The sequence below is a fragment of the Alternaria dauci genome, chromosome 4 (assembly GCF_042100115.1).
Source record: "Alternaria dauci strain A2016 chromosome 4, whole genome shotgun sequence".
Lineage (NCBI taxonomy): Eukaryota > Fungi > Ascomycota > Dothideomycetes > Pleosporales > Pleosporaceae > Alternaria > Alternaria dauci.
This window is the reverse complement of record NC_091275.1, coordinates 2,453,295-2,477,931: the sequence shown is the minus strand read 5'-3', so window position 1 is coordinate 2,477,931 and position 24,637 is coordinate 2,453,295. Positions and strand designations below refer to the sequence as shown.

General features: G+C 51.7%; 9 protein-coding genes across 9 annotated transcripts; 6 read left to right on the top strand and 3 right to left on the bottom strand.

Annotated features, from left to right (window-relative positions):
* Window positions 1-307: 307 nt before the first annotated feature.
* On the bottom strand, window positions 308-2,563 carry ACET3X_005373 (uncharacterized protein; the record flags this gene model as incomplete). The annotated part of the gene is made up of 2 exons (XM_069451570.1): window positions 308-1,399; window positions 1,448-2,563. 2 exons carry the CDS (start codon window positions 2,561-2,563, stop codon window positions 308-310), a joined length of 2,208 nt encoding a protein of 735 aa, XP_069307417.1.
* A 768-nt stretch (window positions 2,564-3,331) lies between these two features.
* ACET3X_005372 (uncharacterized protein) lies at window positions 3,332-4,346 on the top strand. Its single transcript, XM_069451569.1, has 5 exons — window positions 3,332-3,612; window positions 3,661-3,687; window positions 3,738-3,767; window positions 3,820-3,910; window positions 3,966-4,346. Exons 1-5 carry the CDS (start codon window positions 3,552-3,554, stop codon window positions 4,105-4,107), a joined length of 351 nt encoding a protein of 116 aa, XP_069307416.1. The 5' UTR covers window positions 3,332-3,551; the 3' UTR covers window positions 4,108-4,346.
* A 239-nt stretch (window positions 4,347-4,585) lies between these two features.
* ACET3X_005371 (uncharacterized protein) lies at window positions 4,586-6,074 on the top strand (the record flags this gene model as incomplete). The annotated part of the gene is made up of 2 exons (XM_069451568.1): window positions 4,586-4,623; window positions 4,685-6,074. The coding sequence occupies 2 exons, from the start codon at window positions 4,586-4,588 to the stop codon at window positions 6,072-6,074; spliced, it is 1,428 nt and encodes a 475-aa protein (XP_069307415.1).
* A 2,989-nt stretch (window positions 6,075-9,063) lies between these two features.
* Window positions 9,064-9,581, top strand: ACET3X_005370 (uncharacterized protein; the record flags this gene model as incomplete). Its single annotated transcript, XM_069451567.1, has 3 exons — window positions 9,064-9,126; window positions 9,185-9,476; window positions 9,529-9,581. 3 exons carry the CDS (start codon window positions 9,064-9,066, stop codon window positions 9,579-9,581), a joined length of 408 nt encoding a protein of 135 aa, XP_069307414.1.
* A 587-nt stretch (window positions 9,582-10,168) lies between these two features.
* On the top strand, window positions 10,169-11,236 carry ACET3X_005369 (uncharacterized protein; the record flags this gene model as incomplete). Its single annotated transcript, XM_069451566.1, has 2 exons — window positions 10,169-10,975; window positions 11,027-11,236. The coding sequence occupies 2 exons, from the start codon at window positions 10,169-10,171 to the stop codon at window positions 11,234-11,236; spliced, it is 1,017 nt and encodes a 338-aa protein (XP_069307413.1).
* Window positions 11,237-11,409: 173 nt separating this feature from the next.
* Window positions 11,410-12,733, bottom strand: ACET3X_005368 (uncharacterized protein; the record flags this gene model as incomplete). Its single annotated transcript, XM_069451565.1, has 4 exons — window positions 11,410-11,700; window positions 11,764-12,303; window positions 12,368-12,444; window positions 12,613-12,733. 4 exons carry the CDS (start codon window positions 12,731-12,733, stop codon window positions 11,410-11,412), a joined length of 1,029 nt encoding a protein of 342 aa, XP_069307412.1.
* A 753-nt stretch (window positions 12,734-13,486) lies between these two features.
* On the top strand, window positions 13,487-16,361 carry ACET3X_005367 (uncharacterized protein). Its single transcript, XM_069451564.1, has 4 exons — window positions 13,487-13,973; window positions 14,053-14,697; window positions 14,756-15,135; window positions 15,188-16,361. The coding sequence occupies exons 2-4, from the start codon at window positions 14,202-14,204 to the stop codon at window positions 16,283-16,285; spliced, it is 1,974 nt and encodes a 657-aa protein (XP_069307411.1). The 5' UTR covers window positions 13,487-13,973; window positions 14,053-14,201; the 3' UTR covers window positions 16,286-16,361.
* A 1,561-nt stretch (window positions 16,362-17,922) lies between these two features.
* Window positions 17,923-19,263, bottom strand: ACET3X_005366 (uncharacterized protein; the record flags this gene model as incomplete). Its single annotated transcript, XM_069451563.1, has 3 exons — window positions 17,923-18,870; window positions 18,942-19,172; window positions 19,246-19,263. 3 exons carry the CDS (start codon window positions 19,261-19,263, stop codon window positions 17,923-17,925), a joined length of 1,197 nt encoding a protein of 398 aa, XP_069307410.1.
* Window positions 19,264-22,648: 3,385 nt separating this feature from the next.
* Window positions 22,649-23,514, top strand: ACET3X_005365 (uncharacterized protein; the record flags this gene model as incomplete). Its single annotated transcript, XM_069451562.1, has 2 exons — window positions 22,649-22,879; window positions 22,930-23,514. 2 exons carry the CDS (start codon window positions 22,649-22,651, stop codon window positions 23,512-23,514), a joined length of 816 nt encoding a protein of 271 aa, XP_069307409.1.
* Between the last annotated feature and the right edge of the window lie 1,123 nt (window positions 23,515-24,637).

Below are 24,637 nucleotides of genomic sequence, written 5' to 3'. Positions count from 1 at the left end.
TAGTGATGGCGTAGATAGTTCGATAGACGGTTCTGTCTTGGACCATCGCAACTACAATGCTCTCGTGGGCGGCGTTGCTACCACACAACACTGTGTCTCAGACATCCAAGTGATGTTGTCGCAAGCAGTCCAAAAGAGGGTATCGCGGCGCAGCGTAGTTTGTCGGCTTGATAGAGAGCACCACCTTGTAAGAACCATATCTCGAACCTTGACGTACGATATGCTTCTCAAGGGCTCGACCCTATTATGTTGCCCTCGCCAGGCCAGTTCCTCTTGACGTAGTGATAGAAGACTAATGTGCGTCTTTTCAACGCTCGGCCTTGGGATACTGATTGAGTATGGCCATGACTGCGACACCTATTGCAACGACAGTGACCATGGCTCCGACTGGACCGCCATAGTACATGGAACCTAAATCTGGCCGATGAGCAACCAGGGAATTAGATTTCACGGCCGTCTTCGAGCCGTTCAGCCCAACAGCATGTCCGTTCTGTTCGCGTTTGGTAGGAAGGGACACTTCTGGGCCATCCTCGTCAAGGTCCTTTTCCTTGATGATCATGATTTCGCCCTCCTCAGCTTCGCCATCTGAGCCATCGACGAGGGTTTTAGCGGTCGTCCTTGTTGACGCGCTGTTGCTCCTGCTTCTCCGTTGACTCTCTTTGCTCGCAATCTTTGCGTTGTCTTCTCTTAGATTTTCAATCATTTCTGCCAGAGTCTTGCGATCGGCTTCAGCCGTCTCGGCTCTCTCTCTGTATCGCTCCATTTGCTGCTTCATCTCGTTCATCTCGGACATCATAAGCTCCAAGCGTTGCTGCAAGCGAGCGGTGGTGTCCTCGGCGCTGGTGGGAGATGTGGACCCGTTCTCTGATCCAGTGAGCTCCTCGTGCTGTGCGTCAGCTGCCTCAGGCTCTTCTGTCTCATCATCGCCAACCACGGTCTCAGCATCTCCATGGTCCTTGTTTGTTTCGCGTTCGAGTCGGGCCGCTCGCTCCTCGGCGTCTTCTCTTGCGCGACGCTCCTCGTTCAGCAACGTCTCCAAGTCTCGTAGTCGCATTCCCTGTGTCTCAATCTCTTTCTTTGCACTGGTCAGAGCCTCTGTCAGGGTGGACAACTGTGCGTCGGAGCGGACTGGGGACGCTGTCTTTGGACGCTCGGTATCGGACCTCCTAAGGGACGATGCCACGTCGGGCTTCTCAGGTAAAGGTTGTTGTGGAGGCGGCGCAGGTGGGTCTGAGAACCTCGCTTTGATGCTACCATCTTTGATTGGAGATATCCTGACCTGGTTGATTGGCGAAGCCTTGGCAGGCTCCTTCTTAGTGTCTGCAGAGAGGATGGCGTTGATGTACTGGTGGGTCTGTTGGAGGTCCTGCGACTGTTGCTTTGCAGCCTTGATCTCGGTCTGCTATAATTAGCAAGGGGCTGGTTTCAGCAGACGCGCCGGACTTACGTTGAGCTTCTTGACTACCTGCTCCATGGTGATGGGTTGTAGCCAAAAGTTGGGGTGTCGGGGTTGCTGGAGAGCGTTTGGGTAGTTGGCCATGGCGCCTGGGCCTTGGAGTCGCTGGCCGTTCATCGAGCCTTGGCTGGGTGTGCGACCACGCATATTTGCCATTTGCTGTTGGGGGCTGCCGCCCATGATGTTGGAGAGTTGGGGACCCTCTAGTTCGCCAAAGTTGAGGTCGATCATCTCGTTGCTGCTTCGTGCGTAGATGCCAGCATGCTCAACGCGGGCAGCGACCTTGTGGTGGACAATGGTTTTCTGGTCTTCGCTGACAATGTCGATGCCGAGTTCCAACATGTCTTGCTCCCGTAGCTCGTGGGGGTCAGAGTCTCGGTTCTCTTGCGACAGGCGGGAGCCGTTGACGAAAGTGCCGTTGGACGACTTGACGTCTCGGATCCATATCTTGCCCTGGCGGTCGGCCCACACCTCGGCGTGCTGGCGTGATAGCACTTTGGAGTCGAAGTATCCGTTGAGTGACGTGGGAATGGTCTTGTTGTTGGTTTGCCGGCCAATGCGGAGGACGTCGGGGAAGAAGGGCACGGTGATGGTCTTGCGCTCAAAGGTGCCGTTCATGGGGACGAGGTGCAGTACAGCGGTGCTCTCCTGGCCCTGGGCGCGCTGTGCGCCGTTGGGCTGTTGCTGGGCCGGCACCGGGCCATTGTGCTGTGAGGGGACCATGGCGGAAGGTGCTTGCAGGGCACTCATGGCCGAGGCGGCTGAGGATGGTGGGCCTGTCGAGGCGATGGGTTGGGGGCGTGCAGCAGAGATTCCGGCGATGGGCTCAGTCTTGGTCGCGGGCCATAGTCCCTTGGGGGCTTTTGGTTTGCGGGTGGCAGCCCAGTCGGTGCCGTTCTGCTGCAGGGCGCCGTTTGGCTGGGATGCCGATGATGAGGCGGATATGGTCGATGTGGCCGAGGCCTGGGACGAGAGGCTTGAGGATGAGTTTGAACGTTGGGCGCTCTTCCGAGGCATAAACATGCCACCTCCGTTGGACACGCCCTCAGCGCTCCATGCCTGCCGGTTGATGTTCTGATAGTTGACGGGGGGCGCAACTGCCGTCATTGGCGACGTCGTGTGCTGGGAAGGAGGTGGGCGTGTTTAGTGTCCGGTCGCTTTTCCTGCACGATTCCCGTCTTGTCCGTTTTTAGCGGCGCGACACCAGCGTGACGACGCCGAGAGCAAGCGACAACAACACCACGAGAGAGGGCGGCGCCGGGCATGCACTCGTGCGGCGCGATCGAGGCCGGTGGTGGGAAAAAAAGCGTCGCGGGCGGGATGTGTCGTGGTTCTGCCGCTGCCGCCGCCGTCGTTGTGGTCGTCTCGGTCGTGTGCTGCTGGGAGAAGGGCCGGGGGGCGTCAGGGCGAGGGCAAGGCGCTGCAGACGGGCGCAGAGCACAGCAGCAGGGTGTGGCAGAGGGCGGCGAGATCAGTCGAGGCCTCCAGGCAGGCTGCTCGATGGGTTTGGGATGGGCGGTATGGATGGGGCCTCGAGCGTGTTTGGACGAGCAGGACGTCTTGTTCCGGCCTTGGGCACGCCTGCAACGCTTACTGGCCGGCTGTGGGCGAGACGACGGCGACTGGGCTCAGGCGTAATGGCGACGTGGAGAAGGGGATGGGGGGCTGCACGGGTCGAAAAGCACTGCGGAACAAGACAGCTTTCGGTACTCTCAACCATGTGCACACTATTTCGCTTCATTCCCACGCCGCACCAAAAGCCGGCCAGTGAAAGGGCCAGCCAGCTGTCTTAGACAGAGTCACGTGCTCAACCGGCAAGCGCCGCTGCATCACATCTGGAGAGTTGGCCGCATCCGCAAAGAATGCGAGTTGGGACTGACTGTAGCGTCTTGTGTACATTGCGCTGAATGCGCCGCCGCCGTGTTGACAGTGGCCAGCATTAGCTGCCTCGTGCATCCGTGGTTGTGTTTTCCCCGGATTCCCATCGCCTGTCCTTGGCATTGACTGAGCCGCGGCGAGACTGCAGCTTCAAGTGGGACAGTCAAAGTTCCCCTCTTGAGCTCCTCCACCACCGCGACGTTTGCAGCGCTTCACCATGCCGGTACCAGTCGGTTCGATGCCTCAGGGGGCACATGGCCCTTCAACTCTAGACAAGCGTACGGCTTTGTGTCTGCATGCGCCTGGCAATGGCTAACAGCGCATAGTGAAGATGGGTGGCATGATGGGTGGATGTACGCTTCATGACTGAGCCCGGGAATCGCATGAGCTGACTCTCTGACAGCTGTCGGATTGATCATCGGCTTCATCTTCGGTGCGCCTCGCCTCGAGCCTTGTCTGAAAATGCTCTGCTCTGACTCTTGTAGGATTCACCAACATTGTCCGCTTTGGCCCTGGACCGAACGGAATGCTGCGCACACTGGGCCAGTACATGATGGGATCGGCGGCGACCTTTGGGTATGCATCATCATGTTTGGGCAGTCTCAATGCGACATGCTGATACATCTCGCAGCTTCTTCATGGCCATTGGTACCACCATCAGGACAGACAGCTCGCCCATTGCTACACAAGCTTTCAACAGCGCGAACCGACGACCCATGATTCTCCCCAGACACTACCAGTACCCACGCGCAGCTCAGAATGAGAAGAACTAGTATCAATACTACTGCAGAGGTCGGCGGCATGATCCTCGACGGATTCGGGAGTGTACAAAAGAACAAGTGCAGCATATACGAGTAGTACTTGCGCATGTATGATAAGCAACAGAGCGGCCCCATCGAGGGCACATGGTTCTGTTAGGCGCAATGGCAAGTACCATTGACCGTCAGTAGTACAGGCTTTCACCTTCACTTTCACTTCTGGTCACCTGCTCATGCAGGCTATTGTAGTCCCCCCGTCGTCCGCAAATCGCGTCATATTATCATACACTATATCTATTGTGGACAGCAATTTTCCTTCTCACTCGCACTCACCAGCGCCCTTGAAAGCTTTCTACTCACGTCCGCTTCCTTTTCTCAACCAACTCCCACGATCAACTCGCACCCAGTCCATCAATTCTCACAACTGACTTCAACATCAATTACGACATCTGTCTTGCAATCCAACACCAGCACGATACAGCCATCTCGGAAAATGTATCCACAACTGCCAGCCGGTTCCTCTGCTACACCGTAAGCGTCCCTGTATCAACCGTGTGGGAGACATACACTGACATTGTACACCAATCTTCAGACCCCGAACACCTGTAACCTACAGCCGTCACTCTGCTTCTGCCCGCACTCCACACAACCTGGGGGCGGCTATCCACAACATCAACAACGAAGCAAGGGGCGAGGCCGCTTTCGATCGAATCAGTCGCGACACTCGCGGTACCCCCAGCAGTAGCGCTAAGTCCAGGGCAGTCGCGCGAGCTGTCACCAAAGCGGTAAATCGTCCAAGTATGAATGGAGCGCAGAGCAGACCTGGAGCGCTGAAGACGCCTTCTGTACAATCCAGAAAGGGCAAGGAGAAGTCAGACGTAGCACAAGGCCCAGAGACTGACAATTTCATCGACCATGAGGAGAACGATATTGCAGAAGCCATTGCACGCTCGCTGGGTAAGATTGTCGCCGACTCTAACGCTACGAGCCTGCTTTCACCCATACCGCGAGAGCAGTACGACTCGGATCTCGCCAAAGCCAAGATCATGTCGCTCTTCTCAAATGAGGAGCCAGTCAATCACACGGCTGGAGGTCACTCCTACAAGCATATTGGCAGCGGTTCTGCCTCCGGTTCAACTGCGCCACATACAGCACTCCGCTCTCTGCTCGATATCATGGACGACAGCGCGAAAGCTGTAGAGGAGGTCGATCCTGGAAAGCTGGCTACCGTTGGTCAGGAGTTGGCAAGCGTCATTAGAGGGTGGCACAACACGGTGACTCGAGTAGTGTTCTCAATTGAGGCCGCCGAGCACAAACGAATCCAGGATGTTCAAGCCCAGCTGGATTACGATCGGGTTGTTGAAGACAAACACAAGAAAGAGATGGATGCATTGAAGAGGCAAGTCGGAGCACAGATGCTTCGGATGCAGCAGGATCACCATCGGGCGTTGAAGCAACAAGAGCAGGCGTACAAGAATCTTCTTGCTAAACAGCCAGGCGCAGAGCCCACCCAGCCCCGAACCGTCAACTCACCATCACCACATCTCCAAGACAAGGTCAACTGTCTGGCCAACGAGATCGCTATGGTCAAGTCCGAGAACAAGACCAAAGTAGCCAAGATGCAGGCCTCGCATGCAAACCAAGTCCATGTCCTACACCAGAAGATCGATCGATTGGCTGACGCGAATGCCTTGCTCCGGATACAGGAGAAGTCCAAGAAGGAGAAGACGCAGGAGATTGAGAGGATGAAGGAGGCGAACGAAGATTTACTCAAGCAGATCAAGGACCTCACTGGCGAGAACGGGAGGTTGAAACTGAGGGTTCCTCCGGTACCGGCGTTCCAGTTTACGGCCGGAGGTCGAGGGTTCCCGCAGCCTACAGCTGGAGGTCGAGGGCTCTCGCTGTCTACCCGATCGGACCCTGGTTGTTCCTCGCGAGAGGGCAGTGACGGATGGTCACGCAAGAGGGCTAGGTATTCATGAACAGCCGCGTGACGTATACCGACCTGCAGGCGGGTTTGGACAGCAGGTATCACGGTAGCTAGACAAATACTCTAGCAGTACAGAGGAATATGATGAGTAAAGATCTTGAAATCATTTGCAGCATACGAAGCGTGTTTTCTCATCTTCAATAAACTTCAAATTACACCGGGGAGGTACTCGCCACTTTTTCGTGACAGCACAGGCACCTGCAGAAGGCCTTGTATACCTTCAGGCTGCACTGTCCACTCGCGTATATAACCATGAACCCATCTGACATCCACCACGCACAGTTGAGAGAACTGCTGCCGGGTCCTGCTCTTCCGCGCAAGCCAACTACGAAACTCGTTTGACGTGCGGGTAAACCCCACAGATGGTACCCTAGCTACAAAACGCATGGGGTTTCGCGGTTTCGGAAGACGCAACTCATCGTGGAACGCGCATCTTTATGCACGAGAAGTGCTGTGTTCTCGAACGGAATGCTTATCAAGAAGATGTTGACAGTTAGGGACCGTATTGGGTTTGATAAGAGGAGATGAGATGTGGTGGCTTGTTTGATCTAGACGAGGATGACCTTGCGCTGCCATGCCTGGAGTGCTGGTATAATAAATAAGCAATTTACACGTCTATCCGTGATGGTTACTGTAATCATTGTTGAATGAAGTCATTCGCAACGCCAGGAATGAACATCTTATTGCTTCTTGCTTTTGGTGTTCAGAGCAGGGAATGTGGATCTGGTGGGTGCGGCGACGCGTAGAGGATGGCAGGTGCAGGCGCGTCATCATGCTTCCAACACGCTCAACCTCGCCTTCTAGAACACAAACTTTGTACACCGACGCAAAGTGCAGCAATCTTAGCAAAGACGGCCAGGCGATACACCACTTTGATATCCACCAATAGTCGCATTCCGCATCAGCCTCGCGGCCTCGTACCTGACGATCATAATCGGCCCTGGTCATACCTGTCAAGTCAAATGGATCATCGCGGCATCAGCGACAGCTTGGCGGCAACACATTAATGACAGTGACCAGGCGGACGCCGTTCCCCGACCCATCGTGTTCACGGCTGTAAGACGAGTCGGGTCATGGGCCTGCGAGGACTGCGACCCTTTTGGTCCCAGAGTGCCGCATCTCATCATTAGCCCCGCCGGAGTGACGTTTCACAGCAACAGCCCACCCATGTCGCGCCGTGGTAGCGGGTTGCACTCGGCAGCGACCGTGGCACATATTACCTTCTCACATTGCTAGTTTCTGGATACTTTGGCACTTTCTCATTTTCTCATATCCCGTACAATCTCTTTGTCTCCGCATGGCCTATTGAAGAGCATTCGTGGCGTAGTCACTCGCCATGGAGCCACGCCAACCAGTTTACACATCTCCTTGTAGATGTTTATTGCCCACGACAAAGAGACCAAGTAAAGTCTTTGTGCTTGACGCACTGCCGCCCCGACAATTTACTCCAAGGTACGAGCTCTCGTAACTTCCCAGCCCTTGATGTACAACATGCGCAAGGACCTCACCATACCCGATGGCTCACAGGAATCCAAGATTTAGTCATAAACACACCTAGCGACTGCCATAAGGCCATCTGAAACATTTACTTCGGTTTCCTTTCGAAATACCGACTACACACCTACGCACGCTCCGTTATACGTACGGCGTGGAAACCCAACCAGTAATTCTTAATCATCGTCCCATACATTCCGAAAACGAAGTCAGCAATGTACACAGCCGTCGCACTCATAGCTCTCTTGCTTACTATCGCCACCACAACCACCATCTCAGCCTCGCCCACCACACGTCACCTTTCCCGTCGTGGCCTCCCTGGCGCCTACTATACATGCACAAAACCCAATTTCGCTGGCGAGTGCAGCTGGACGCAGCCTAATACAGAATGCCACATTCAAGGCAGCCCCGACGGTATCGCATCAATCGGCCCAGATCAAGGCACTGTATGCCGGCTTTTTGCGACGTCTACGTGTACGGGAGCGTCGCTCAAGCAGGTGACGTTTCCTGGTCTTGCTACTGGTATGCCGAAAATAGGAAGCTTCCGGTGCTTCGAACAAACGAGTAATGACGGCAGGAGTGAGAAGACTGCAGGTCAGGCCGGGGCCCTCACAAATGCGGACGTTCAGGCTGCTGGTCTGCGGATTGAGGACTTTGGGTTGAAGAAGGTGGAGATGGAGGGGAGGGAGGAGGGCATGATCGGTTTGAAGAAGGGTGTTTATTATTGATTGCATTCTTTTTCCGAGGGCAAGACGGCGAAAGAGGTGGGAGTTACATACGATGGGATGGATGTACGATTATAAACTCTTCGATTCGTGTATTATTTGGAAAGAGATGGCGTTAGGACTGCCCCGAGATCACTCCTGGTATCTTTTTTGTTCATTTTTACGCTCAATTCTCTTTAATATGGAAAGGGTCTTTCGGTGGCTAGGCAGTTGGTTTTCAAGGAAGTGATCACACCCATATCACTTCACTTACTCATGAATGAGGCAGCTGAGGGATATGAACTGGTTGTGTAAATGCTTACAACATTAATTCCTTATCACTGGAAGCTTAAGACGGATGACATGATTGACTTTGTGCATGCTGGGTATAGTGAGATGTCGCTAAAACTTCAAAAGCTCAGCACGCTTCTCATGTGTCGTCGTGAGTCGTGGTAATGGCGTGCAACTAGTCGTCTGACTTGTCAGTGTGCAAATCATACAGATGGAAACATGTTGTGTACGAAATGCTCCAGTCAGCCAAGTAAAAGAGACGGTGTAGTTGACAATGATTAATAGGTCATTGTGAAGTTGCGATTGGAAAGCCATCCCCGCAGTGGCCAATGACGTCCGCAAGGTCCCTGCATAACTTAGGGCCACATCGCCCCTTGGCATTCATCTCCACAAAGGCTCTCGGTCTCGTCTTACCGCCATTGCAACGTCGCCTTGCTCTGTAGACACCCGCAAACACTCGGAACCAATACACACTTCTGTTCAAACGTCACAATGAAGGTCACCCTCCTCCTCGCTTTGGCTACGGCCGCCGTCGCTGAGATTGTCAACAACGAGGCAAGTAGTACCCCAAGGAAGCTGTACAGCAATCACAGCGTACTGACGTGTTCTACAGCACCTCAAGACCGAGGTCCTCACCGAAGCCAAGTGCGTGCGCAAGACCAAGGTCGGCGACAAGGTCAACGTCCACTACCGCGGCACACTCGAAAGCGACGGCAGCGAGTTCGACGCCTCTTACAACCGCGGCTCCCCCTTGAACTTTGCTGTCGGCACCGGTCAGGTCATCAAGGGCTGGGACCAGGGTCTGCTTGACATGTGCCCTGGCGAGAAGAGGAAGCTCACAATTCAGCCCGAGTGGGCCTATGGCTCGCGAGGCGCTGGCCCTATCCCTGCCAACAGCGTACTGAGTAAGTTGGGATCTTGAGATACATGGCGGATGGAAAGGCTAACGCAAAGCAGTCTTTGAGTCTGAGCTGGTCAATATTGAGGGTGTTGACAAGGAGGAGTTGTAGATGGTCGGAGCTGACACGTATAACGAAGATATGCGAGCATGACGTATCAAACGAAGTGAGATACATCTCATGAGTCCGAGATGGTTATTCCGACGTACACAGCATCAGGTAGGTATGGAAATGCTACCAGAAACTGCAAGCTTGTTCAGCCTTGCCGCCATGGCATATTTCGACCCGATGTGACATTCGTCAGTACTGTTCCCAACTCCGGTTTGTCACGTCATCAGATCCTAGGTCACTGTTCATTGTTTTCAATCTCGATATAGCTGCTCTATTGTCAGCTTTGCACAATGGCGAATCTCGAGCTCGGTGCTATTGTTCAGCTCTGCACAACGTCAGATCTTGAGTTGGACGTTATTGTTCAAGGTCAAACTATACACGTCTTCACTTCCACATTCACCATCAGATTCTACGCACGTCCTGTAACTTTGGTAGTCTTTCTCGCAGCCCCTGTTTTGATTCCTCTACTTTCAAATCGGTATCATCAAACGTACTCTATTGCTACCATACTACAAACTGATCGACGGCGCCTACTACCTGATTTTTATCCCACAAGCACACCCAAACACTTCATCCAGGCGAATAACATGTCCTCCTTCTCCAACGTCCTTCAATCCATCAAGAACCCGGACGCCAACACTACCGCGATATCCAAACCCGCCATCAAGAAGATCAAGATTGCAAACAACGGCTCACACATCAAGAATATGGGCGACATCGTCAAAACAGCAGGCAAACGCACTGCACAAGTCGTTCAACAACAGGCTACTCAAGCAGTGCCAGAAGTGAGCATCAAGAAGCGCAAGGCCGATGACATAGACGTATCCATCACAAAGCCTACAATGAAGAAGCCGAAGATGAAGACGTTGGTGGCCAAGGACCAGAACAAGCTCGATCTTCCCAAGAAGGAGCATGACATTTCTTCGCTCAACGCAAAGCCGACCGCAGAACAAGTCTCGCTTGAACACATAAAGGAAGATGCACTCGAGACACTTGTGGAGCGGTGTCAAGTAGCCCAGATGGCACTCGACGGACTGCTGCCTCTGATCAAGAAGAGCAGAGCCATCGAGACTGCTGTGGCTGTGCTTGAGCAGCAGATTGAAGACTACCATCTCAGCATCAAGAAGTTGAGATCGTTTGGATGCGGGTTTGAGCTTGGCAAGATCAAGGGTACAGGCTCGCAGGCCTTGGTTGCTTTGGCTTCCTGGGGCCTTGACAACAACATTGCATCTGAAGGCGTTGTCTCTTCCACGCCCACAAAGGTTTCCGAGTCTGTTGTCCAGGCTGAAGCTCAGGCTGAAGCTGAGGCTGAAGCTGAGGTTGAGGATATCCGCTTCAGCGACGAAACGCTGGCTGCAATCTTTGGTTCAGACGAAGAGGATGTGAAGTGTGATGTAAGTCCGCTCCCCTGGACCTACCTTACTGTACGTGCTGACTTAATCAAGGTCTCCGAGAAAGCATTCACGTCAGCTCTCGACCTATCTCCCGTCCAACAGCCTGTCACTCCCACCGCAGGCTCCACCACGAACAAGGCTGCTGTGGCTGGGAAAAAGCAGTCCCCCAAGAAGAAAGGCGACACGGTTACGCAGAATGGCGGTTTCAAAAAGTCCAAGGTATATCGCAGCAAAGACGGAGAGTTGAGGTTTAGAAAGTAGGGTAAGAGCGGGTGGTTTTATTGCTTCACGGCGGCGGTTGGAGGACCTTGAATGTTCTCAGCTTGTCATTATATTCTCAGTAGTATTGGTTCTTCCTTCTCGACAACCACATTGTTTTACCTCCACATAAATCTGCCCCTTGATCTATGGACATGTGAACGAAGTGATTCTCATCAAGACGGCGTGCTTCTCCATGCTACTACCGTCGTCGCCCTAATGTCTTTGTCTTCTGTGCTTGCTCCGACGGTAATGCACTGTTTCTCGCTGTCTGCATCATCATCATCGGCCCTCCAGCAGGAGTTTCGAATATTTCGTGGATATGTATTGTCGAATTCGTTTGGCTGAAGTTCTATACCACCGTGACTCTTGACGTAGCCACGCGAGCGTTGTCGTAGGTGAGATGATGGGTCCGGTGTGAAAGCATTCGTTGCTCGACTGGTATCGAAGTAAGGAATAAAGCGGCCCTGTGGTGGAAAGTATTAGTCATGGCTTTATGGTAAAGTACCTAGGTACAGGTCGGAGCTCACCAAGATCCATTTGATCGTTGGTCCGCACGCAGCAATGACACCGAGATTTGCTTCAATATTTGACAACGCGTTTCTAACGTTATACGGATCCTCAGCGGCGGGGTTGGGTAAGCTGAAGAAGAGGACGAAGCGATGTAAACGATAGCAGCCGATTGCAGTAACTGCGAGTGGAAGCGAGAGGAAGACAATGACTCCGACTTTATTCCTCAAAGACATCTGAAGGTCGTAAAGAATCCATGCCGGAATCAGTGCAACAAGAACGTCGGTAGCGATTGTTACTCCGATCACACCGAAGATATATTGCGAGTCATTGGCACAGTGACCAGGGACCTCGGGGTGCCAGTATTTGTGAATTGGCTGACACCTGAAGATGTGCCCAAGGGTGGCAGCGAAAACGAAACATACGTTTATGATGATTAGCGACCACAGGCTTGCGATAATCAGCCGGTTCGTAGAGCGCAGCTTCAATAGCGTTATCAGAAACGAGATCTTGACAAGGCCGAGGATCGGATTGTATATTGCATTGTTGATGTAACGCCACTGGTACAAGAAATTTCAGCAAAACGCAAGCATGCTTGGACGTTCCAGGTCTAGGAAGACTTACGAGTAGCACTTGTTGCAGCTTTATAGCTCCCCGCGGAATGTCTGCCGCATGGTAACCAGCGTAAGAGACCACGACCACTAAAAGCCTGTCAATTAGGAAACTGGCTTGCCTGGGCCTGCACTCACATTTCCAGACTGTTGCAGTGAGTGCTAACAAGAAGAGCTCGGCGATGATTAGAAGTATGTCTTCTGTAGTAGGCTATATCAGCACATGCAACACATGAACGAAGCGCGATTGTATCATACCAATAGCTAATTGCCGCTCTTTGATCTTCCTCCATACTCTAATGGCCACGATAGAAGCTGACAAAACGAAAGGAAAGACAATAAGAAAGATGTTCACAGGCTGAAGACCAGTCCCCGCCATGGTACGAGAAAAGTCAGGGAATATTCATCCAAAGAATGCAAAGAGATACATTCGTTCTAGCTCCAGAGATATACCTGGTGCCCTTGCCCTTCTGATTGAATTGACCAATTTTCCGCTCCTCGTGTTGCCAAGCTGTACCGGTCTGTTGGAATTCACGACGCCGCAATCCTTCAAAGACTACTTATTTCCATACGAATCCCTAGGTGTGATTGAGATCCCACTCGATAGCGCCTTGCATTGATCGAATGAGCTGCTCTGATATTATTCCGAATGACCTGTGCCGCAGAGGGCTTAAGACATCCATCCTCGACCCATGTGTTCGTTCATCTCATCAACGTTGCCAGCAGTATGCATAACTTATGCGGATGTAAATGATATACACCTTGGCGTTGGCAGATAGGTTCTTGTCAGCTGTAATGTCAAGACCTTCATACGCTGATTCTGCCTTGACTTCTAAGGCTGTGTGGCGGATCTCGGGACGGAAGTTGTTGATGGAGCTTGTTTCAAGCCTCCATGGGCGATAGTAGCCTCGGCAGCCATTGTTGATAAGGGCTTCTCACGCTAATTTAACTGGCCGAGTAGAATTTTGCATGTAGGATGTGACGAGATTTGAGCGAAGAAGGTCCTTTGCCAAGCTTGTGGCAACAGCGGCTAGGAAGTGCAGGAGGCTCGTGGGGCCGGCCTGAACCGTGCCGTACGCTACCGGTAGGGTCTGCCGCCAGCCGCCCATCTCTCAGCATCAACCTACGACTGCCTATGTAATACGTCTCTCGCTTCATACGTGCTCGACGCGGATCACTGGCGGTCGAGATGAGGATACTAAGAGATATGTTCTTCAAGCAGTCCTTTCCAATCCAATTTCATGGACCTGCGTGGCAAGAACAGAACCGTAAACGAGGACTGTGCCGCAATCCTACAGCTGACCAGGCCTGGTACTCGTCCATCGTCCATACGCCAAGCTACTAATGTTTCTGACCAGATGAATCCGCTGCATACGTCTGCATGTCCGACTCGTAGATCTAGCATAACTAGCATCCTACAGGAACATGCAGATTGGGCTGCCTCTTCCTGCTGCTACAGGGTTTAGAAAGTTTCAATTGGCCTGCAACTGCCGCAAACCCGCGAGATCTTTGCATGTCCTGGCGTAGACAGAACAAACCCGAGCCATGATAGAATTTGGAAGTAAGGAGACGATCTGTCCACGGATCCACCAGGCCTTGCTCCTAAATGCAGTCCCTGCGTAAGTCCATCTACATCCCTTCGCTGCTATTTCCCCGTTCGACACCTAATGGCTAATCGCAGTCTGTGGCAACATCTAGAGCGCTTCCACATGAATCATGCACCTGAAGCGTACGAGAGATCCTCAAAAATGTGTTTACCGAACGGCTAAAGACACGAGATAAAATGATGAGACTCCCTTTGCTGCTTTTCCTGTGCCTCGTCCTTTTCTCCACGTCTTAGCCTCACTATGACACCTATGCAGCGGCTAGCCACGTGCTTATTCTTGGTTGTTTCTCCGGTGGCTGTCCTTGGCCAATCCTCCTCAATCCCTGATGTGGAACCTGCAGCTGCTTTCGTCCCAGCCACTCCGGTAGCAGGCGCACCTCTTCAAGAAGCCGAAACTCTGCAGTTGACGGATGCCGTTATTGAGCGGCTCGTAATTGAGGAGGGTATTTCCGAGTATGCGGAGTACTTCGCGTTCGATGGCAGCACCGGTGCTAGCAATGCGCGTGTACGACGCGCAGCTTCAGCATCTTGCAAGACGTTTCCCGGAGACTCGGATTGGCCCAAGGACGTTGTCTGGGACATTTTCAACGTCCTTCTAGGCGGAGCACTCATCCCAACCAAGCCTATTGCCGCCTCATGTTACGATACGAAATGGGGTAAGAAAGACAGTGCAAAATGTACGGAAGTTACCAGCAAATTCACGGATCCGCTATTCCACCACGCAGATCCTACGTCAAGTGAGTAGTTCCCCTCTACAATACTCATCCAAGGCGTCTACTAACAATATCTGTCTAGACATGTGGCCCATCTTCCAGGGTAGAACATGTATGCCTAAGAACAATACTGATGGCAAGTCGTGCACACTGGGCGGATATCCTGAGTACGCAGTCAAAGTCACCAACGTGGCGCAGATTCAGCTTGCTATCAACTTCGCAAGGGCAGCCAACATCCGTCTAGTCATCAAGAACACCGGTCATTGCTACCTGGGAAAGTCCACTGGTGCCGGAGCATTGAGCTTGTGGATGCACAACATGGATCAAATCGACTATCTCCCCAACTACAAAGGCCCAGGCTATTCAGGACCAGCTTTCAAGGTTGCTGCCGGAGTTACCGTCAGGCAGATCTATGAAGCTGCGGACAAATATGATGTTACTGTTCTCGGTGCCGTTTCATGGGTATGTAGCACTGAAGATATCATGTTTGATAAAAATGACTGACATTTACTAGAGCGTTGGCTGGGCTGGTGGTATGATCACTGGTGGCGGCCAAAATCCTCTTGCCGGTGTCTACGGGATGTCAGCAGACCATGTTGTCGCCTTTCAGGTTGTAACAGCCAATGGTCGCTTCATCACTGTATCCGAAGCTTCCAACCCTGACTTGTTTTGGGCGCTTCGAGGTGGCGGCGGCGGAACTTTTGCCGTCGTGGTATCGGTCATCGTCCGTGTGCACCCCAAGCTAAACGTCGTCACTGCAGGCTGGACCCTTGATGCTTCAAACAACAGCCTTGAAGACTTCTGGAAGGGCACCAAGAAATTCTATGAAGTTTTTCTCGACTGGGCAGAGTCAGGCATGTATAGCTTCTTCATCATGGGCAACCAGCCTCAGCCGTTCCTCAACATGGCGTACCTTTTCGCAGCGAATCATACTGCGGAATCATACAACAAGGTCGTAAAGCCGTTTTTCGACTACCTGGACGCGAACAACATCACACTTACGAAACCTCATGCGAGCGTGGCACATACCAACTTCTACTCCGCCTACCAAGCAGCCTGGGGCTCTAACAACTTCCCTATTGGTCTGGACAATTCGCTTCCAGCGAATCGCATCGTCCCTCGACGCAACTTTCAGGAAAAGTTCAATGAGACATTTGCGCTAATCAAAGACCATGTCTCTGCTGGTAAACATCTCCTTGGTTACCACAAGACTCCCGTCAAGTACGCAAACACCAACAACGCAATTAGTCCAGCATGGCGCGAATGCGGCATGTTCATGGTCACCTCATCCAACAAGTCGATGGATCACTCTACACCCGAGGCACTCAAACTGGCGAACAAAGATCTACAGGAAAATATCCTCCAACCTTGGCGCGATATCTCACCTGTGTCCCAGGGTGGTGGCACATATCTCAACGAAGCCAGCGTCGAAGAGCCCGACTGGCAGGAGTCGTTCTATGGAGGCTACTACCCGAAGCTGAGTCAGATAAAGAAGAAATGGGACCCCACTGACGTTTTCTACGCGACCACTGCTGTTGGAAGTGAGCGATGGGTAGTTCAAGACGGAGAGCAGGGTGTTCAAACTCAGAACGGAAGGCTGTGCAGGGTTTGAGTCAGTGATAATTACCACTGATGGTGCTTTGAAGCTGGAGATCTTGTCGTCATAGTATGAGAGTAAATCATTATCGGCCTGTTCATCGACTGTTCACATCTGTCCTCTAGGATATGCCTGAAGCCGCGAAAGCTCCCCTTCGGCATTAGACATGATACACTAGCGCTTGACTCCCTTTGTCGAGTGATCACAACATGCGGGTGCCTGCGCTCGCACAATCACATGAGTTCGCAATCGTGACGCTCAAATCCAGACAAATAGCAATAGAAGTGGACGCGCGCTAAGCAACTTACCACTCATCGACGCTGCCCATAATTCCGTTATCAGTTCGTCCCAACCTTGGAAGCATCCGATAGTGCTGCCACAACAATCTTGTATCCTGATCTTGTATCCTGATACTGATTAGAAATCTTGCGAACATGCAGAACCGCTACATACCACCCTATTCGGATTCCAACATTCCGGAGCCACAAGTATTGGGATGCTCATCTACCACTGCCGCAGACACTCTCGCAAGTCCTACACCTCAGGTATCACCACTCCAGGCATCTAAAAACCTAACGCAAGATGATGTAGAAGCCAATTTACAGCTCAAACGTCGTCAGAAAGATCTACTGGTTCTTACTAGCTTGAATGACAACTCGTCACTGCATTGGCGCCCATCGTGGTTCAAGCAAGTTCTCTCTAACAACTCATTCTGGACACTTCACAACCCGCCAAACGTAGTGACTGAGAGGCTTCCACGTACTGTATCGCAGAATAAGGACTATTATACCCGACGCATGAGGCAGGACGGTGATCGACCACCACTTTACATCAAAACCTGGTACCAATGGAATCAATATTGTGATTTATATGGAGTGCCACTAGACTTCTTGTCAGAATATCAAATTGATCTCATGCGTCTGGGACTACCACATACGGAAAGTGGAGATTTGTATGGTAAGATTATCATGATTAGGCGGTGCGAAAACAGAATTGACAGAGCATAGCTCCACCAGCATACCCGCTCTATCCTGAACCACAACCTCTAGGCCATGGGCACTACATCCTCGACCCTTCAACATACGCTACCCATTTACCGACCAAGTTCCATTCCATCAATGATGGTGTGAAATCACCAGAGGATTTCAAAGTCGTTGTTGTGCATTCTGATGGCAGGCTAACAATAGAGCGCAAAGACGAGATGCCCAAGTATCATACTAAACGTACGCTTTTCGATGGCCAAATGGAGAGGGGGGATAATTCGGTGTATGAAACTGATAGCGATCTGCTGAAGCAGCAGGGTCTGGCGAGACGATGGACTTATGTGCCGTGGAGTAGCGAGCAAGAGGAGAGCTGCAAACCGCCGAGCCTAGTGGTAAAGCTGAAAGTCGGTCGTAGGAGGAAGTTTGAGACTATCGAACATGACAGAACTACTGGGGTGGCGCCCAAGACAGAGGAAATGAAGCCAAAGAGGAAGAGGGGGAACAGAATGCTCAGGGAGCTGCAGTGAGCAACAGAAGTATTCGGGGGTGGATGACCACCACATTGGAGATTCCAAAGTCGGTTTGCTCATCCGTTGCGTATACTGCAACTTCTCAGATAGATGTTAACGTGGCATCAATAAGTATACTTGTTATAGCCATCTCTGAGCCTCACTCTGCAGTGATTGGATCGTCCCTTGTCACCAAGATGCCCTTGTCGTACAACCCTGTGATGATACCCACGCCTCTGCCCACATCCCGAGCAAAAGTACTACTGCTGCAGAACTCGTCCCCGTTGTTCTTGTACAAAGTGTTCAGTCCCCCGGATTCACTCCACTCAGCCGCAAAGCTAGCCGCCGTACACTCGCAGGCCTTCTTCTCATCTTCCGACCCCTGCATGTTACACTTTGCCCTAGCTTTGCTTACTTTCATAAGTCCTGGCGCAAAAGGATGGCCTGCCATGAGAAGCTTGCCAGAAGCGTCGACAGAAAGATTGTCAACGCTTGAAGGGGCGCGAATAAACTTCCGGAAATGTAACGTGATCGTGTCGGGGCTGAAAGTGTAGAAATTCACTCCCATTTTCGCTGATGAAGCAACAGCTACGGTCGTCGAGTTGAGCATAACAATGCCATTCGCAAAAGGTACACGGGCCAACGTCTTTGTGTGCGATGGGTTATGAATGTCGGTGTATACGATACCACCCCCAGGAATGCCAGCAAAAGTCTCGACCTGCGAAATGAGCGGAGAGATGAGCGCCCCAACGTAATGGTCGTTAGTTACCAGAAGTCTTCCATCTCCCAATGAATGAATCGAGTTCGGTGTATAGATCAGCGGATGCGTCAATGTTTGGACATACTTTGCTACTGCATCTTGGACAGAGACCTGAAATACTTCGATGATGTTTCCAGAATTCCGGGAATGGTTAATGACGTATAGTGTTGAAGTCGCGGCGTCGAACTCGATGCCCAGGGGTTGGAAATCTGCCGCATTGTTGTAGTCAGTCAAGACAAGCGGCTGAAGGGCGTCAGATTCCGGAATGTTAGGCGTTGAATAATCGTAGATCCAGATGTGTGGGCTGTCCTCGTTGCCGGGTTTGCTTAGGGCTGGAGCGAATGTGCCCTATAGATGTTAGTCCACAGAGCACAGACACGTTTCGCTTCTGTAAGCAAAAGTGGCTGGAAGCTACACACCATTACGGTGTTCCATTGATCTCTTCCAGGGTTGCAACTCAGGAACGCAATACCCATGCCTTCCTCGAAGAGCACGTCCTCGCAGTTTCGGAGCTGATCGCGAAACTTGACCTCATGGCTCTTGAACTTGTTGACATTTTCGAATTTCCCTGGTCTGTTCCCCAATATTGTCGAGAACGCAAGGTAGCGGTCATACACGTATGGCGCAAGAATGGCAAGCGCTATGAGCAACTACGTCACGCGTCAGCCATCAGCTTTCGACTACTCTAGGGTTACCTAGACATGTATTCCAACATTCACATACAATTGATCGACTCGCCATGTTCGTGAAGGTATGTCCCAGTAGAGATAATATGGATGGTATAGTAAAAGTGATGGCACAGCTGAAGATGAAGTTCACTCTGCTGACAGACCGCCTGAACCCCACCAAAAGAGGGGACAGTCATCATCATTGCATGAGACTCGTCAGCGCGTTCCTATCTGCGGTCTTAGCAACGAGCGATCCGGTGCTTCCGTTGAGTTTTCGGACCGCTGGCAACATGGGTGTCGGTTGTTGGATGTCGCGACCACAAGGATGCAGAAGCGGAGCGAGAATACCTACGTTAGCGTCTGTGCTGGCGAAAATCCTTTCCTTTCGCGGCACCATTCATCTGCACGAACCACCCCAGTGTATTTATCTTCAATGTACCGTACACACCATGTTCACAAGATGCATTAAGGTAGTCCAAGACGATAACTTCAGCTGCTCTAACGAGGCGAATCCCGCGATACGCGCTAGTCAGGTCAAGTTAGCGCGCCTTCTTCTCGATCCCTCAGTTTATCGCCATCTCTTGCTCAAGTACTGTCATTTTCGACAACCTACCTAGGTACCACAGTTGATTATGTTCCTCATCACAATGCATCATGAGGAGATCGGTGGCTTCATTCTTGGGATCTGGGACTAGGACTATCAACGTGGCTATGCAATGGGCGTCTTGAGTCCTTTTGTGCAAACAGGTTTTCCTATCCATTGCATAAAACCTCTGCTCCGTGGAGTTCATATGCTCTTTGGTCCCGATTGAGAGAACACCTTCATTTCTTTGCATGATACACTTTCTGGTCTGTCCATCCTCAACTGTGTGTTACCAAAATTCGCGTCTGTATACAGACTTGTCAGAGTCACATATCGATGTCTGGCGTGCCACAAGTTGAAAGCTGTGGCGATAGTCGTGACCGAATATGAAAATTTCCTTAGAACAAGTTGTTGTATATCAGAGTCCTTGAGTATACGTCTGACAAACGGCTTCTTTATCGGAGCGCCAACTGCCATAGGTGCCAAGCGCCCTAAAAAGCAGTGGTCGTTTAGAGCGTACATCTCGAGATATCCGCTCACCGTAAAGCCCAAATGGTACGCTAACACATTACTCCTGCCGTGAGCTGGAAGGGTCGCAACATGTTCTTGTCTCAGCGGAAAGTGTACCGAAGGGCAGTCTCCCATACACGAGATGCATTGCCAACATTACTGTATCATATACTAGGTTAGTAGAGCCTCCATACTATCACGTCCACTTGGCAATACTAGCAAGTCTTGATAGCTGCTCCAAGTGGAATCATAATTCTTCCCATCTCTACAAGTCCAGACCCTGTCCCTACAATTCTCTATTCCGTGCATAGCCTACAGATGCCGAAGGTCAGTATATGCCATACTTGTTATGAACAAGGTAGTTTAGGCTCAATGGCTTGAGCATGGGGTCATCTGAGATCGTAGCCCGTCGATGTGCATTCCAGGATAGTGGCAAGATCTCTGATGACTGCGATGGCCACACATGTAATAGACCGGTAAGTCAAGTCTAGATGTGCATTAGCGGAGACATCTCCATGTTGATAAACGGCGCGTTGATGGATGCACACGCGTTGATGGTGTGAAGAGCCGGAACGTGCGCACTAATGCTGGAGTCAGACAGTGACCGTTGACCTTTGTGGAAGACGGAGCTTCAATAGTAGCTTCATGCGGGGAGTATCCCCGCGTCAGGTAGGTAGAAAGGGGCGTAGAATCGCCCAGAGAGTGCAAACATATTGTTTTCGATAGCACATACGTGTGCCGCAGGTGACCACCATTGCTAGTGGTGGTATGTTGACAAGATGGTATTGTGCAATTTTGGCAACACCATAGGACACGACAGCAGAAGGGTGTTGAAAGAGACGATGGCGCACGTCCTTTCCTTGACCTTGATTACTACCTCTCAACTCGCAGGACATGAAGTGTTGGTTGCCCAGGTGGAGCTGAGTTGGTCGAGCAGAATGCAGGTGTAAGTCGCGCGCGCCAACATCTGCGATGAGACCGGCGAAGAAGTGTGCAATCCAATGTGAGCGTCGATTCACGCTCTATAGCTGAGAAGGACGCGAGAGACCGCAAAGAACGGAGCTGATAGGGGCGTGGCTCGCAGTGGCTTATTGGCTTGGCGATACTGTATAGAGTGTTGGGTGACCGCCGCGATCGCGAGATTGTTCCGGGGTGTCAAGGGCTATCCCCAACACTACAACACGTCGTTCATCCAACGTCGACGTTGAACAGGACAAAGGCAATATCCACATCATCTCCTAGGCGTTCAGGATGCAGCGCAACTTCTAGTGATCGTTGCAAAGTCGCCATTGTAACGCTGCCCCTCGCAACGCCTTGTAGCAGCCACCTGCCGACCCGGCAGCTGCACAGAACGAGCCCTATCGCCGTGCGAAGGGCAGTATTTGGCGAAGGCGTCAGGGACCGCGCCGCCTAGGGAGAATGGCGTCCCGTTTTTCTGGCCAGAACATCGCTCGATCTGGTTAACTTTTATTGCATTGAACAGACCAATACACGCCCGACCAATCAGAGCCTTTAGACTCACAGACTGTGATTTGGCCAAAAGCTTCTATTACCCGAATCGCTTGCATGTCGTCAGCCGAAGAAACGAGTCTTGCTTGCACGGGGGGCCCGTCGTGGCTTTATTAGCAGACCAAGAATGAGCTGGTGGCTTGAAGGATTCGCAGCTTCCATGGCAATCATCATAAGGGCCGGCCGTTCCCATGCATTGGCATGTTCTGGAGGCTGCTAAACAAATCGACGAAAAGACCGTTCAAAACGTCTTTTGGGTTGCGATCGACACTGATAAGCAGGTCCGTCCAACTGGTTGTCACTCTTTGCCTTTTCCCAGTTACGATCGTTTCCCTACCCCTGCCGGCCCGCAAAAAGCCCTCGGACACTTGCTGAACCGCTGCAAGGTACCAGTACCTGAGAGTGGTACAAAGTGGTCATCGACAACGACCGTAATCCGCCTGGCCACTACGAAAGTTTGGTCATGGGCCTCAGGATTCCGAGGAGATTCTGCGGTTAATAATAGCATCACCAACGGCTATAGCATCGCTTATTGGGTATGGGTTCACAATGTTTCGAACGCGAGTCGGTAGCGATCCTGTCGCACCATAATCCCCTGCCAACACGGAAGAGACAACACGAAAACGGCTGCTGTGGAGTCCCCTTATATCTCCCAGTGTTACCACGCATCGGCTTTCAATTTCGTGCGTTGCTTCTGCTGCTCGTCGTATTTCTATCTTGCAGTTCCCAGGCTGCCCCCGTATCCGCAACGGAAACACATGGTGATCGACCGGCACTGCTCGTGGAAGACGACCTTGCTTGGACAGGATCGGCATTGCACCTGGACCTCAGCCCGCCGCCATCCGCCTCGCTGTTGATGCCTCCTCTAAAACGCGACGACGATGTCACACAAATACTCTCTGCTCCACTTTCGGAACGGGCTATCAATACCGACTCTAATACCGCCGATAGCTCCAAGTTCGAAATCCCTAGGGCATTCGATACTGGCTTCTCCAACAACTTCACCAACTCATGCGCAAACTTCCTCAATCGCCTGCGTTCAAGTACAGAGTTCAACAACTGCCACCCTTTTTCCTTATTGATACAGGTATGTGCAAAGAAACTTACGTAGTCAAAACCTGGACTGACAGGCTGTAGACATCAAGCGGTTTTTTCGATGCCTCAAAATCTACCCTCCGTATTACACAAACCCTCGACGCGACCTGCGAAGTAAATGCAGCGCAATGCAAACCGATTCTGGATAATTTTGCGATAGAACTGCTGTCAGAAACGGCATGCAAGTCCGATTATGAGAACGACAATCCCTTAGTATTGCAGGCTTACAACGGCCTCGTCGCATACCAGCCATCGTATCAGGCAAGCTGCTTGCATGATGACCAAGGAAACTATTGTTTCGCGAATGCTGTCAGCAACACATCGTCACCAGGAGATTCATACCCATACTACCTACCCATTGGACAAGAACTTCCTGGTGGATCACGGCCAACTTGCAACTCGTGCCTCCAACAGGCAATGAGCGTCTTCTCTTATTACGGCAACAACGCTACGCAACCTCTTTCGAAAACCTACACCTCAGCCGCTCAGCAGATCTCGATAGCATGCGGCTCGACCTTCGTTAATGTTACGGCCGCCCCACTCAAAGCTGCTGCACCGACTACGAGCGTCACCATTACACCTACGATAACTTTGATCCTAATGTTTGTACTTTATTTCTTCCAGTGATGGAGTGATACCCTATACCTACTATTCTTGTAAATACTTTGCCTTAGTCCTTGTCGATGCTTCGGATCGACTGTTCATTAGCGACGGCGCATGGGAGGATTCACTTTTGGTCATGATTGACTGTTGCAGAGTTGGAGGGAATACCCGTGGATCTTTTGACCCACAGCATTGGCTATCATCGCGATAGGCCTTTATCGAGACACAAGGCCATGTATCGATGTGTGCAAAGTTTGTCTCTAGTGAGGCGTCTTATTCAAATCAATAACAGGCCACGATCGGAAGATCAAAAGCCGGCTACACAAAGAGCAATCTCGAACATTGTTTCACGAACACCGGTAATCAGGGCATGTTTAGTGATTGGCCATCTCTCCATTTGTACAATATGAAGGGTCATGGCACAGCCCGCGGACCCGGGAAATTTCGACGCCAATGCTACACAATCTATCCGTCACGATCGCGTACTTGGGTCCGCTCCCGCCAACGATTTGCAGACACCCTGTCTGCATCATCGTCATTTTGTTTCTGACCGAAGCATTTGTTTCCGAGAAGGAAATTGCATCACAACATGGAATGCACATGGAAGCTCCATGTACACAGTAAAGCGGACAGCGAGGATATGTGGATCTGCGAACGTCACACGTCAGCGCGTGTGCGACTGTGGGTCTGACCAGCCCCTCGGCATGTCTTCTCGATCTCCTCCGAGAGAGCCATTTCGGTAACCTGAAACGCGGCGGAAGCTCATCACGTGCAGATCATACTTGCGGGGTGCCGTGATTTGGCAGAAGCGGTTGACTGGCATGTCACGCATCAACGTTGTGCCTCAGCTTCCCGTTGTCGGGCCGTTTGTACGACATGAAGAACGTGGACTCGCGCTGTATTTCGATGTTTATCGTGATCGCCTCAAGACCGGCTGATGGAGAAATTGCCGGGCCGTCCAATGTGGCCGTGGACCAATTCCACAGAACGATCAAAAGTATCCCGCTCCCCGGTGGAGCTCGGGACCATCCTGTCATCTCCAACGCCTCAACCCTTGCATGGATAATCCGCGCAGTCGTTGGTCGTCAGCTGTGACAGGCCAGTCTCTTCCTGGCCCATATGTCAAACACTTCATGCGTTTGAAAGG

What these genes read in the sequence shown, in the direction of transcription:
- ACET3X_005372 (XM_069451569.1), top strand. Translation starts at nt 3,552, where the DNA reads ATGCCGGTACCAGTCGGTTCGATGCCTCAGGGGGCACATGGCCCTTCA. An exon ending in CCCTTCAACTCTAGACAAGC is followed by an intron (nt 3,613 to 3,660) that starts GTACGGCTTTGT and finishes AACAGCGCATAG; the next exon opens with TGAAGATGGGTGGCATGATG. An exon ending in GGGTGGCATGATGGGTGGAT is followed by an intron (nt 3,688 to 3,737) that starts GTACGCTTCATG and finishes ACTCTCTGACAG; the next exon opens with CTGTCGGATTGATCATCGGC.
- ACET3X_005367 (XM_069451564.1), top strand. Translation starts at nt 14,202, where the DNA reads ATGACACCTATGCAGCGGCTAGCCACGTGCTTATTCTTGGTTGTTTCT. An exon ending in CCACGCAGATCCTACGTCAA is followed by an intron (nt 14,698 to 14,755) that starts GTGAGTAGTTCC and finishes ATATCTGTCTAG; the next exon opens with ACATGTGGCCCATCTTCCAG. An exon ending in TTCTCGGTGCCGTTTCATGG is followed by an intron (nt 15,136 to 15,187) that starts GTATGTAGCACT and finishes GACATTTACTAG; the next exon opens with AGCGTTGGCTGGGCTGGTGG.